The sequence below is a fragment of the Palaemon carinicauda genome, chromosome 28, assembly GCF_036898095.1.
Source record: "Palaemon carinicauda isolate YSFRI2023 chromosome 28, ASM3689809v2, whole genome shotgun sequence".
In the NCBI taxonomy this organism is placed as follows: Eukaryota; Metazoa; Arthropoda; class Malacostraca; order Decapoda; family Palaemonidae; genus Palaemon; species Palaemon carinicauda.
This window is the reverse complement of record NC_090752.1, coordinates 58,538,179-58,552,749: the sequence shown is the minus strand read 5'-3', so window position 1 is coordinate 58,552,749 and position 14,571 is coordinate 58,538,179. Positions and strand designations below refer to the sequence as shown.

The 14,571-nt window shown below is 47.4% G+C and overlaps 1 protein-coding gene across 3 annotated transcripts in view; it reads left to right on the top strand.

The window, feature by feature from the left end:
• The window catches only part of LOC137621617 (centromere protein L-like), a 103,016-nt gene that overhangs the window by 38,302 nt on the left and 50,143 nt on the right, over positions 1-14,571 (top strand). For all 3 annotated transcript variants that reach the window (XM_068352056.1, XM_068352055.1, XM_068352053.1), the window contains exon 4: positions 1,739-1,989. In XM_068352056.1, the coding sequence (XP_068208157.1) occupies positions 1,739-1,989 (251 nt within the window). The remainder of the gene's footprint in view (positions 1-1,738; positions 1,990-14,571) is intronic.

The window sequence follows — 14,571 nt, the reverse complement described above, 5'->3', positions numbered from 1 at the left end:
ATTGACATATTGTGCGTACAGTGCAATTGATTATGTCAATGGGGAGTGTGATGGAGAAGGCACACTGTTAAGTTGAACTTTAGTCCTCACCTGCCTTCAGTAGACTTGACTTCCACACAAACCTGGAATCCACTCACTCAAGGTACTCACATGCAATTGACCTTTATTTGTTAGGATGCCTCACCTAATCCTACTATAGCCATTCCTCCGTCTTTGTGGGTTAGGTTATTTGCGGTTCAGAGAAATGTATAATATGTAGGGTAAATAGTTTTGCGTATTCACGGTTAGGACTACTTTGTGCAGCCCAAAGGTTTCAAACCATCCGTGCTTCTTTGCACCCAGCCTTTGCTCCCTTTCCTTTTCTACACAATGCAATAATGAGAAACAAATATACATGACTACTTTATAGTTAACACATGCAAACTATTCAGTGATAAGCCCTTTGCATAGGAATTCTCTCTCTCTCTCTCTCTCTCTCTCTCTCTCTCTCTCTCTCTCTCTCTCTCTCTCTCTCTCTCTCTCTCTCTCTCAAAAATGGTAAAGATTTGGAAATTGGATTCTTATTTAATTATTTCATGCTTGAATAATTTTCTGTTAGACAAATAGTTATCATAAGGAAGAAGAGCAGGGAAATTAAAACTTATACAGTATAGAATTTACGATAATCGGTAACTTCATTATTTGTTAACGTAAAAATGTGCACTTTTTTTAAAGAAAGATTTTTACAATTACCATCACATGTACTGTAATTTGTGCAATTATACTAAATTCTAACTTTGATTTTTAGAATGAAGCATCATGATCGAACCAAAAATGAAATTTCCTTTACAGTACTGACAGCCTATTCAGTTAGCTCTTTAATCAATCAAAGCTGTCAACCTTCTTTTTTGTTTTTGTGACCACTGGTTCTGATAGCAGTGTTTTTTTCCACAAATTGTAAAGGAATCAAAGGTAGATCAAAACATGTTTCATTTTCTTAGCTTATGCCATATTTAAAGATATTTCTTCAAAATAGTTTAGGTTTTTCTGTTAAGAAATAAGAGAGAGAGAAGAAAAACATTTCCATATAAAACAAACAAATCAAGGTGAGCTTCGAGTGGAGTGTAACTAAAAATAGAATAGGCCAGATGTACAGAGGAGTAAACTCATTACATTCCATTTCAGACTTTATATCCTGGAAGGATGTAGAATCCTACATTACCTTGTGTCTCTGGACAGAAACCTAGCTTATTTCCCAAGAACCTTTTCTCAGGTTGGTAGGACTGGGACTGAAGTCAACACTTTTGCGCTTCTTCAGGTCTGAGTGTTCTAACGTCCAGGGATTTTATAAGTATACAAACCTGAGTCTGTGAAGTAACACTTCCTGCTTCATCTGTCTCGCAATTCTTAGGTGAAGGTCATAGTACCTACTTGATGTGTTGGCCGTGGGCGGGACTTACCTGCCACCCGCCAGTAACTACCGAAACCTCGTTAAGGAACTCTGCTGAAATTATACTCAGGTTTGAATAGTTAAGAAAAATACAAATTACTTGTAAAAATTTTCATTTTCAGATTAATTTTGAGCTGCTGTGGCCAATTTCAGCCTTAGAAAAAATAGAAATTACTTTTGAAATGTGTTATACAGTATTCGGATTGAATTTGAGCTGTCATGGCCAATTTCAGCTTTTAATCTGTTGAGTGTATAATGACTATGCTACTTCTATACAAATGTCTGATGTATTTTTTTTTCTATTTACAGATATAACTTTAGAAGCATTACTCCACCTTCGTGTAAGACAAATGCTTATTTCACTCCAGGAAGAACACCCTTGAGGACACCTTCGGGTATGCTGAGGAGAACTCCTGGTCGTAAGCTTGGCCAGACTCCAATTGCAACTCCGTTTAGAACTCCCAGAATAAGACCAGTGGAGAAAGAGCCAGAGATTAATCATGCTGAAGCCTTCAAATTACATAAGGATGAAGGAGTTACCTGGAAACAGCACTTAAAACGTAAGATACAGCGTAGCAATGGACACAATTGCGTTAAAATGGAAATCTTAGTAGTTACTGTAATATACTTCTGAACATTTAAAGGTTTAAACGTCGCTCATGAATGGCAGAGGCAAGGGACAGTGACATTACTCTATCATGCAGGACAATGCCCTAGAGACTGATCATATACACATGAGCAGTGCCCAAGCCCCCTCTCCACCCAAGCTAGGACCAAGGGGGGCCAGGCAATGGCTGCTGATGAATCAGCAGGTAGACCTATAGGCTCCCCCAAACCCCCCATCCTTAGCTTACAAGGATGGTGAGATTGTAGTGATCAAAAGAACTACTGTAACGAGTTTGAGCGGAACTCGAACTCAAGTCTAGCGTTCACCAGTGAGGGACATTACTGCATCGGCCAGCACAACCCTGATTTGAGATTGATATCTGTCATGGCCTTAATAGTTTTTTCTATTTCCTTTTTTTAGAAATTGAATGAAATCAGGAGCCATAATTTGACTTGAGTAAATGAGTATGAAATGACTTATTCCTTTGTGGATACTAACTTCTGAGTTATTTACATGGGTTATGCCTAGTCTTGTTTTCTCTACAACCAGACAATCTAAGAAAAAAGGTTTGATTATTATTATTATTATTATTACATATATACATACACCAAGACACTTCCCCCAATTTTGGGGGTAGCCGACATCAAACAAATGAAACAAAAAAAGGGGACCTCTCCTCTCTACGTTCCTCCCAGCCTGACAAGGTATTCAACCGAGTAGTACTGCTAGGGTGCCATAGCCCACCCTCCCACATTATCCACCACAGATGAAGCTTCATAATGCTGAATCCCCTACTGCTGCTACCTCCGCGGTCATCCAAGGCACCGGAGGAAGCAGCAGGACCTACCGGAACTGCGTCACAGTCGCTCGCCATTCATTCCTATTTCTAGCACGCTCTCTTACCTCTCTCACATCTATCCTTCTATCACCCAGAGCTTTCTTCACTCCATCCATCCACCCAAACCTTGGCCTTCCTCTTGTACTTCTCCCATTAACTCTTGCATTCATCACCTTCTTTAGCAGACAGCTATTTTAAACACAAGACTTACCTGGTAGTTATATATATAGCTTACGTCTCTGATGTCACAACAGAAAATTCAAAACTTGCGGCAGTCACCGATTGCATAGCCAGGTGTACCACCTGTGCACCCTAGCAAGGTACCTCGGAACCATCCCGTGTTCCCTCATATTTTCTCTGTCGCCGCAGCGGCAACATCGTAGGATTTTTCACTCCCTGTAACCTGTATATTACAGTTATCTTGGTGATGTACAATTTATTTTTAGCCTTCGTTGGTTGGGTTTTATTTTTACGGAGTGTTATTGTTTTAATTTTGTTCGTATCTTTAAAGAGGTAGGATTGGGAGTTTGTTCCGTAACCGAAATACAAACCACGCTATTTACAAAGGGTTATTACTTTTAGCGTAGCTGAAATGGCGAGCCATTAGAATTTAACGAGGGTGTATTACCCCCGCGCTAGTTAGCGGGGGGGTAGGGGAGTGGTAGCTAGCTACCCCTCCTCCCCCTCACACACAGGTGAATACTCACTTTCACTTTTGGCTCGGACTGTGACAGACGTCTCTGTCTTGGTCCTCGCTTGGCAGCCATTGTCTGTTTTGTCTTTACTTAATCGCTTACTTTTCTTTTACTCAATATATATGTAAACATGTTTTCATGTTTGTATATATATTTGAGTATAGAAATAAGTAAGTTTCCTTTTCAGATGTGTGTGTGTAGTGTACGATATCTACGTGGAGGCCTCGGCAGTTAGGCCACCACGGCCTAATTTTATGGGTTGCGATCGAGTTTGACTTCGGTCTTTCTCTCTCTCTCTCTCTTGAGGTCGTTCACCCTTTTACTATGTTTTACTACGCCCTTGTAGCTTCCTTCCCGTGTGGGTGGGGTTGCTACGCCGTACATTTTGTCTCAATTAGTTTATGAATCTAATTGTAGTTGTTAATTTTTCAGCTTGTAGAACGATTCCTTTCGGGGTTTTCGTTTTTTTCTTTAGTGTTCATTCATTTTTAAATTACATAATTACATAGTTACATAATTATAATTGTTATAATTCTGTTTTGGTTACAGCTCTCCTTCCGCGAGTGTAAGTGGTTGTGAGGGCACGTGCCTGTTGTGTAATTCTTGTTCCTTTTCCTCGGGATTCCTCTTCGGAGCCTTCCCGGGGGAATGAATGTGTACTAATATTATTTGTTTTATTTTTTTACAGTTACCGATCTAGTTCGTTTCTGTAATATAGCAACGGTGTGAGCTGTCTGGTTGAGTCCTGGGGATTCGGCTGTTGCTGCCTCCCCCCTTGTATTGTCGTCAGGGGCGTGTCTCCTTCTACTGGTAGTACTCCCGTGTCGACGGACAGCTCTCCAGTTCATTTTAGAACAGTCAGGAGGCTTGCCTCCTTGGGCGGATAACTTTCCTTCCGAGGGAAGTTTTTTTTTCCTGTCCAGGCTTGAGCTTTTCCTCTTTTGGGGGGTTCTTCTCTTGCCTTTTTTTCGTGCGACTATGCTCTTGGTGCTGAGCGGTCGCACCTGCAGTTTCGCTCAAGGGGCTGGGCAACTGCAGGAGCTCCTCTTCGGAGGATTGCCCCTTTTAGGTCACTGGCTGACCAGTCTCTTCCACGAAGTGTTTCTCTTTCGTTCGCGAGAGAGTACACTCATAGAGACTCCTCTTCGGAGGTTTCTTCTGTTGCTGTTGCTGTTGGCCTCCCTCGCCGTAAGGCCCTCCGTCCGCCTCGTCGTAAGGGCCTCTCATCTCCCTATAAGGGTGCTTGAGGCGCCTTTTTGAATCTCCGTTTGCAGCCTACAACTTCTTTTTCTCGATCTTCCGTCTTGGTGCAGATGGACAGCAGTCTAATCTCGTCTTCCGACGGGCAACGGTCTTCCCGACGGACAACGGTCTTCCCGACGGACAGCGGTCTTCCGACGGACATCAGTCTCCCGGCGGACATCGATCCCTTCGGGGCAAAGGGTTGCCCCCACGGGGGTTCTTCCCTTGCGTGTCAGGGTTTCCCTGCGCGCCCTTCTGTTCGTCAGCGCTCTCCTGTTCGTCAGCGCTTTCAAGATGATCTTCCCTGCGGTTCCTGTTACGTGCCCTGTGCGCCCACGTTCGCCCTCGCGATCTAGAACTTCGGTTCAGGTCGGGGTCAAGGACTCTTCTTCTTTGAGCAGGCTTCCACGCGTAGCCTTCTGCTCGTCAGCGATCATCAGCTCGTCAGCGATCATCATCTCGCCAGCGATCGTCAGCTCGTCAGCGATCATCAGCTCGCCAGCGATCTCCGGATCGCCCACGTGTGTTACAGCTGGCACGCCAACGTTCTCCAACACTTCTGAAGGAACATGGTTCGCCAGCTACTAGCTCAACTGCGGATGCTGATCGCCATCGCGCGACCCTCAACTGCAGATGCTGATCGCCATCGCGCGACCCTCAACTGCGGATGCTGATCGCCATCGCGCGACCCTCAACTGCGGATGCTGATCGCCATCGCGCGACCCTCAACTGCGGATGCTGATCGCCATCGCGCGACCCTCAACTGCGGATGCTGATCGCCATCGCGCGACCCTCAACTGCGGATGCTGATCGCCATCGCGCGACCCTCAACTGCGGATGCTGATCGCCATCGCGCGACCCTCAACTACGGATGCTGATCGCCATCGCGCGACCCTCAACTGCGGATGCTGATCACCATCGCACCCTTTCACGCGATCATTCACCTGCGCATGCTGCTCGCCATCGCACAACCCTGAACGATTGCCCGCTTACGCATGCTGCTCCTCATCGCACAACCCTGAACGATCGCCCTCTTGCGGATGCTGATCACCATCGCACCCTTTCACGCGATCATTCACCTGCGCATGCTGCTCGCCATCGCACAACCCTGAACGATTGCCCGCTTACGCATGCTGCTCCTCATCGCACAACCCTGAACGATCGCCCTCTTGCGGATGCTGATCACCATCGCACCCTTTCACGCGATCATTCACCTGCGCATGCTGCTCGCCATCGCACAACCCTGAACGATTGCCCGCTTACGCATGCTGCTCCTCATCGCACAACCCTGAACGATCGCCCTCTTGCGGATGCTGATCACCATCGCACCCTTTTCACGCGATCATTCACCTGCGCATGCTGCTCGCCATCGCACAACCCTGCACGATTGCCCGCTTACGCATGCTGCTCCTCATCGCACAACCCTGAACGCTCGCCCTCTTGCGGATGCTGATCACCATCGCACCCTATCACGCGATCATTCACCTACACAGGCTGCTCGCCATCGCTTACCGCCAGCGATCTTCTTCACCTACGCGGCAGCACGATCCCTCGCCGTCACGCCCATTCGCCTGCGCGCCCGCGCGATCGCTCGCCTGCGCGCCCCGCGCGATCGCTCGCCTGCGCGCCCGCGCGATCGCTCGCCTGCGCGCCCTCGCGACCGCTCGCCTGCGCGCCCGCGCGACCACTCGCCTGTGCGCCCGCGCGACCATTCGCCTTTGCGCGACCGTTCGCCCTCGCGCGACCATAGTTCGCGGCGAATTCCACAGCCGGTGGTAGCAGCAGGGACGCGTGCTCCTAGGCGGCACTCGGGATCACCTCCATCCAAGCACAGGTTGGTAGTGCAGGACGAAGACAGGTCAGTACAGCATTCTTCCCACCTTCTTTTCAGGCAGGAACCGTCGTGTCCTCTCCAAAGGATCGCCCGATCCCTTTCACCTTAGCGAGGATTTCGGACTCTTGTGTCCTTGGAGCAGCAGACATGGTTTGATCCGCTGGCACGGGCGTTAATGAGGTTTATGAAACCAGCACTCACCGGCCAGGGTAACAAACCAGCGGCTGTCTCTCCTACGCTGAAGAGAAAGAGAGGAGTGGACTTCGTGGTGACTTCCCCCAGGGCGAAGTTGGTTCCCAAGAGGTCGGTCTCGAGGGTCCCCTCTCCTGCACGAGTACTCTCTCCTTCTCCCGCCCTGGAAGGATTTTTGGCGGGGGGGCTTTCCGTTGAAGATTTCTCCATCGGACAAGGGGTGTCTGCTTACCTCTTCCTCTGGGAGCTTACCAGGTTCTTTCCCTCCTCGGTTACGGCCCGAGGTTTGGTTCAAGGAAGCTACAGGAAGATCAAGGGTACTTTCCTCCTCTCGAGCTCAGGCACCTTGGCCTTTCGTCGTTAAGTATCTACTTGCGGACAAGCTCGATGTTGTACCATCTGGACGCACTGACTGAAGGCTTCCTTCGGGTGTCTCATCTGTGGAGGTCAACGACCTCAGACACCCTTCCATCCTTGAGAAGAGTTTTGTCTTTGCCCAAGGACAGAGACTTAAACATCTGCTGTGCGGAGTAAATCGACTTCCGGTTTCACTCCTCCAAGGCGCTTTCTTCCAGACTCTGCAGGACTCCAGCTCCCTTTTCTTTCAACCACGTCGGCCTAAGTTATCGGCTACGACAACTGGGACAAGGTGTCCAATTGTAGTTTCCTCCTGTCAGGAACAGATGGCACGGGAGACTCCCCCGGGGGGGCATAGTCCTAAAAGGAGTTCACGAACTCTAGGATTGCAGGTTTTTTCGCTGGGAGGATGCTTAAGGTTACTCATCCGAATGACAGCTTCCCGATGCCCATTCCCGCACAATCTCTGTGAGTAGCCAAGGATATCGCGCCTGCCGTCTCTGTCAGCGAATTCAGTGTCTCTGAACCTCTATGCCATAGCATCAGCAGAGTTGCCCGGTTGGGCAGAATGATCCATACCTTAGACGAAGGTCTTCCTTAGGATCATCGACGGCTTCACCCCCGGCCCCCTCAGTCGATCCTTTCTTGTAAGGAAGGATCTGAGAGGGGATGTCCATAGTCGACCTCTCAGCCCTGATCAAGTTTGTCGAACAAACTTCGGCCAGCGTAGACCAGCAGAATCGATCAGACTGGTAACGAGGCGACAGGACTCCTTTAACCCTGGATCGGAAGGACGGGTACTTTCAGTTTCCATTCCATCCATCTTCCAGGGTGCTCGTCGAATTCAGCCTAAACTGCAAGTATTCCTGCTTATGATGCAGTGTGGCTATCCCGCCGTGGCATAGCAGGTTTGTTTCCCCAGAGAACTCTCCCTGCCTTCCTCTTGGCCGCTCAGGTGCAGACTTCCGCCTCCTCTGCTGTTTGGAGGGCTGGTCAACTCCGGTAGGCTCGGGTTTCGACCTTCTTCAGCGCCGGGAAAAGCTTCCGAATGCTGACCATGAGTGTGGGCTCATGGTATTTTGCTTGGAGCCTTCTCTTCCTCTGCCTCAACATCTGGAGTATCTGGCCATGATATTGAGTCAACCGCCTTACCACGTTGGAACCCCGCTTCTCGTCCGTCCAGCGAGGTTAAGCAACGTCGGTACTTGGATGGGTGGCCACCTGGGGACGCCAGATTCTGTTACCACATCCTCCGAGCCTTCCTTTCGGTTCACCGTGGCAAGACTGAGGAGAGTCGCAGTACCTGTTCTCAGTCAAGCAGAGTTTTCAGCCCTACCTTGGAACGTTTCCTAGTTCTTCTTTCCTCATTGACCCGTTTATAGTCCGAACGGTCGCCTCAGGATAAGTTCCATGTGGGGCGATCCAAGTTCCGGTGGCTTCAGGCAATGTTTAACCGGACTCCCTGGCCCTATGGGACCAGCGGAACTATTAAACCTGCAATGGGTGTTGACCTATGGAGCCTCTTGATGGTAGTGGATATTCTCGTCCTTTCCCCACATTCTTGATGCGGTTCTCGGACTCGTCAAAGGAAAGGGGGGGGGGGGGGCATGTTCCGGTCCAGGCCTATGGTCAAGACCTGAAGGATACCTCTCCATCATTCAGGCAGGCTTAAGGGCCTTAGTCTGGCCCCTCTTCAGATCCTACCGCTCCTGCCAAGTCGCCCCGTTGCGTGTCGACTTCATGCTAACCAGCAGGGGACGCATTTTCACACCTTCACATCTTGCAGTAGAGATATCGGGATGATTGAGATTCTCTCAATTCCACCATCGGCTCTCTCATTCCAGGCAGGGGAATGTTTCTCTCAGACTATCCGAGCAGAGCCTCATAGAGAGAGTGTACCTAGGGGTCTTTGACCTTGGGTAACCAGCAAGTGCTGGTCTGGGGGACCTGATCACGACAGCTTGGAACCTCAAGCTTCCGCTAGTTTTCCCCCCAGTCTCAGACCCCGAGACTCTGGCAAGATGCATTCCGGTGATGGTGGGACAACTTCGACGCCTGCGTCTTCCCTCCTTTTTGTCTGCGGACAATGGGTCTCAACAAACCAGGTTGTCTGTCAACCTTTCAATGGGAGAGCTCCACTGGGACTATGTGCAGAACGGTTTCTGGACCCTCTGCTTCCCCTGACGGAACTCCCGGGAGAGCTTCTCCCACGGCGCAGACTACTCAAGCAACCACACTGCGACATCTCTCCCGAACCGGGGCGTCGCTTCGGCTTCATGCCTGGAGACACTACGCTTCCTCCTCTAGAAGAGACAACCCGCTACAGTCGCGGTACGGAGGTCGCGTTATCTGCGATAGTCATCCACAGGGGTCTCCCAGGCAAAGTGAAGAGTCTAAGGTGGTTGGTGCCGTGGGAGATGTACCTCTTCCCGTGAGGCCTCTTCTCCAGCAATAACGGTCTTATTGCCTTTCGGCGGGAGGAAACTCCTTTCCGCTCTTGGCAATGAAGCCTGTCGCTCAGCCTTTCCCTGACCTTCAGGCTTAAAGGAATAACTTTTTCCTGCCCGCTGGATCTATCCTCGCTCATGCGAAGCTACGATCGTCCCTGCCCTAGTCGGAGGAAGACCTCCAACTTGGAGCATGGCTCGGACTTTTAGTCCTTTAAGAGATCTTCTCAAGACCCTTTACGACAGGCCTCGGATTGTATTCCGCCCTGGGTCTTCTGCTCACTCTGGCCACGGCCAGTGTGTAAGCAATCTTCTTGGTCTCTTACTACTCCCCCCCTTTCTAAGGAAGAGGGGAAGGCAACATTCAGGCTCGCTCCTGAGTTGTTGGCTAGACTCAGAATCTGAGGGTCCCGACCCTTCGGTCCGATTCATTCAAGATTTTGAGTCTCCATTCTGTGTCTGATGTCCCAAGACCTTCTCTTTCTTGCCAGTACAGGAATCGAGAGGTTAGCCCTGGGAACAGCTGCAGTTTGGCCTCAGTTGCAGCCGATTTGGGAACACAAGGAGGACATGGGGGGAGAGTCACCAGTATACCTCTTCAGCCCGGACTCAAGGACATTCATCTCGACCTGTCTTCAGACCCTCCCCCGTCACGTCGCCCTACAGCACGATGTTGGATACATCGCAACGTCCCTCGCCTTCGAGTAATACTACTCTGTGACGCAGGTGCTACATGCTGGAGTCTGGAAGCGTCTGATGACCTTCGCAGCCCGCTTCCTGCAGGGCGTGACCCACAGGAGTCTCGATACGTTTTCTATCGCTCTGTGGTGGCTACACAACAGCTGGTCTAACCTCAGGCTCCTTTTTGGACAGGTAGCAGAAGGTTGAGGGCATTGTTATCAGGTTTTAGTCTGCATGAACGAAAGAAGTATGTCTGGCCCTTACTTCTTTCTTCATCATCCCCTCTACGGGGAAGCAGCATCCTGGTCTCTGCATAGCTGACCTCGAACCTCTGCAGGTAAACCATGCTTCCTTGTGTTCCGAGTATTGAGTCAATACTGTCGCGTCCCCCATACCCTGACGAGGTGGTATTGGGAACGTCTTAACCCAGAGTTCCTTCTGGAACTCCAGGTCAACTGCCTAAGACGGGTCACACTTCTTCCTTCACACACAAGCTTACGTAGGCCACATGGTTCCGTGCGGTGCAAGGAACTTGTGAGGTGCAGGGACTCCTTTTCTCGAGTGCGACTCACTCGGATTCTGAGTCCCCGGGTAAAGCCAAAGCCAGTATGGCTGGGGACTTTCCACCCTTCCTAAGGGATAAGTCACCCTTTGTAAATAGCGTGGTTTGTATTTCGGTTACGGAACAAATGACAAATTCGAAGATAATTTGTATTTTTCCTAACCATACAAACCTTAGCTATTTACACATATTTGCCCGCCAGCCCTGTCCCCCAAGACAAGTCCTACCTCTAAGTGAAAGTGAGTATTCACCTGTGTGTGAGGGGGAGGAGGGGTAGCTAGCTACCACTCCCCTACCCCCCCGCTAACTAGCGCGGGGGTAATACACCCTCGTTAAATTCTAATGGCTCGCCATTTCAGCTACGCTAAAAGTAATAACCCTTTGTAAATAGCTAAGGTTTGTATGGTTAGGAAAAATACAAATTATCTTCGAATTTGTCATTTTTCCCCCTACTGTAAAACTAACGAACCTACTTTTAAAAACATGATGGCGGAGATATGTTCCGCCAACTCTATGACGTCACAGTTGTGTGACGTAATCTACATAGTACATACGTAGTATGACTTGTAAAATTCTTTTATTTGCTTTGTCTTGTAAAGAATGAAAAGGAATTCTATCTTACAATAAGTTTTTGACTTTTAATGTAAAATTTTTTTTGAAGAAAATATTTGTCCCTTTAGTATTCGTTCTTTAAATAATCGATCTATTTTCAAAGATTAAATAGAACTAGCGTATTGATTTTACGCTGCGTCATTCTCATGGCAATCGATGCAGTCCCAACATGTCTTGGTATCGTTTATTTTCTTTTCGATATTGAGAATTCTAGTATTAGTCATACAGTATATTCATATATATGTTCCATTGGAAAAAGTGTATCAATTCGCTATTTTTGTGAACCCTTAGGATTTAAGGGTTGTTTACATTTATATATATATATGTTATTGCTATATCTGTTCTTTTTAATCGTAACAAATCACTATTTTTGCGAACCCTTAAGAATTAAGGGTTGATTACATATATTTATATGTTATTCCTATATCTGTTCATTTGAATCAAATAACATATAGCTTTCCTGGTGGTTGTATTTAATGGGTAAGTATTTATAACATTTAATTTTACTGGTGGGTATATATGACTACCGGGTGAGTGTATTCAACATTTATTTTAAACACAAGACTTACTCGGTGGTAGTATTTATTTAACCACCGGGTAAGTAAGTTTGTTATTATGAAAATATCATTGTACATGAAAATATTAGCTTAATATTTTAGGAAAAATGTTTTGTTATAATTTATAAAGCAAGAACTAGAGACGATATTGCATTCTCATTCAGTCCCTTGGCAGAGAGTAAGATCTCTCACAACGGTCAGGACTAATTATGGTCTTTTGTGTAAGAGTTTAAAAGTGCAAGTTTCAGTGCTATATTAGTTAAATTAATTTATTCAGCACAGTGGACATCGTTATCCTAACCTAAGACTTCTTCCAAGCTCCCCAACCCCTGGGAGAAGGAATGTCGATCGGCAAAAGGAAACGAGAGGCGTTAGCTCCCGAGCAGCGTCCTCTCGAGCATCCCTGTTGACGTTCCCAGAACGCTCCCCTTTGCCATGGGAAAGTCAAAGAGCGTTGGACATCAAGCTACTAACACTGCTGTTAGAGTCATTGCATCTCATTTGCTGATAATAGCAATACTATAAGTCATAGATATTCGCTGATAATAGCAATGCTTACGAACCAAAATAGACACGGTTTTTGTCCCAGAGCGCCAGTCGGCCATGAGAACCCTCTGATCAGAAGTCATTAAACCAAACGTGCCGAGCGGCATAATGAAGATCATTTTGCTTTAATGCTCGGCACCTCGTTTTTCAGGATGATCGGCGCTACGTCTTACAGGATGCTAGGCGCCTCGTCTTTCAGGACGATCGACGCCTCGTCTTTCAGGATGCTTGGCGCCTCATCTTTCAGGATGCTCGGCGCCTCGTTTTTCAGGACGTTCGCCGCCTCGTCTTTCAGGACGCTCACCACCTCTTCTTTCAGGACGCTTGCCGCCTCGTCTTTCAGGACGCTCACCACCTCTTCTTTCAGGACGCTTGCCGCCTCGTCTTTCAGGACGCTCACCACCTCTTCTTTCAGGACGCTTGCCGCCTCGTCTTTCAGGACGCTCGTCGCCTTGTCTTACAAGATCTTTGTCAGAGGAAAACATTGGTGATCACTTTTCTCCTGAATTATTCGAGATTATCAGAAGGAGAAGATCCTAATTCCTTTCGTCCTTCAGTTGATTAAGAAACTCATGAAAGTTTTTAATGATGTGTTTCCAATTTATTTTGTGCCTGTTGCTCCACGGAATTTACATGTGGTCATCAATGGAGCTTTAAGGATGATGGGAGACTGGATGGAGTCTCGGAAGGACCAAGGAAAGGCAGTTTTCTTTTTTCCTCTGAATAAACTGGCCTCTAGATTTTGTATCTGATACAAAATTATTATTATTATTATTATTATTATTTCTAGCCAAGCTACAACCTTAGTTGGAAAAGCAAGATGCTATAAGCCCAAGGGCTCCAATGGGGAAAAAATAGCCCAGTGAGGAAAGGAAATAAGGAGATAAATAAATGATGAGAATAAATTAACAATAAATCATTCTTAAAACAGTGACAACGTCAAAACAGATATGTCATATATAAACTATTAACCCTTTAACCCCCGGGGTTTTTGGAAATTTCCAACCCTTAACCCCCAGGGGGTTATATTTTTCCCAGCACATTTTGCAGTATATTTTCTTTAAATTGCTCTAACAGCCTTAATTTTTGTCATAGAGAGGTCAGGTTGGTCTCATTCTCTTGGAAAATGCCTGTATTTTCTCAAACAATTATCAAAAAATATGAAAAACAAATTTTTATAGCATTATTTTGCAAGGACGTACCGGTACGTCCATGGGGGTAAAGGGGTGGCTTTTGTGAAACGTACCAGTACGTCCTTTGGGGGTAAAAGGGTTAACAAAGTAAAAAACAGATATGTCATATAGGGTGGAGGTCTTGCCGCGTTAAGGTCGAGGATCTTGTGGCAGTCCCACAGAGACTTTTCAGCCCCCTGGGTGGATTGCCGAGTCTCTCAAGGAATGCTGGTAAATGAGACATATAAACCTATGAAGCCAGCTTCCTTATCAGGTATGCCAGGATAGCATGGGTGGAGGTCTAGCCACGTTAAGGTCGAGGACCTTGTGGCAACCCCACAGAGATTTTTACTGCCCCCTGGGTGGATTGCTGAGTCTCTTAAGGAATACAGGCAATGAGGCAGGATAACTTTGAATCAGAAGTCAGAATTGAGGTACGCACCACCCCTTTTTTCTTTCTCTCTTCTCCCTCAAGAGTTGGTCAAAGACACAGGTTTTGGTGTCTTAATCAGCAAGAAGGTCTCTGCATACTTTTTCTCTAAACTGCACGGACAACAGTAGGAGCCAGACTTAACTACTTCTGGCGAGCCTGGGAGAGGAGAGGAGCAGATGTTTGGTCTGTGCTATTACTAAAGGATGGATGCAAAATCTTTTTCCTAGTGAAACCTCCTTTGTCAGTCACTCCGATAAGACCTCTCTGCCAAACAGACTTTGCAACATCAAATGTCTCTCTTTTGGGAGAGGGAGGCTTTTTTCCGGTCCTGGATGTAACTGCTCTTAACGCCTTCGTTCAGAAGTCA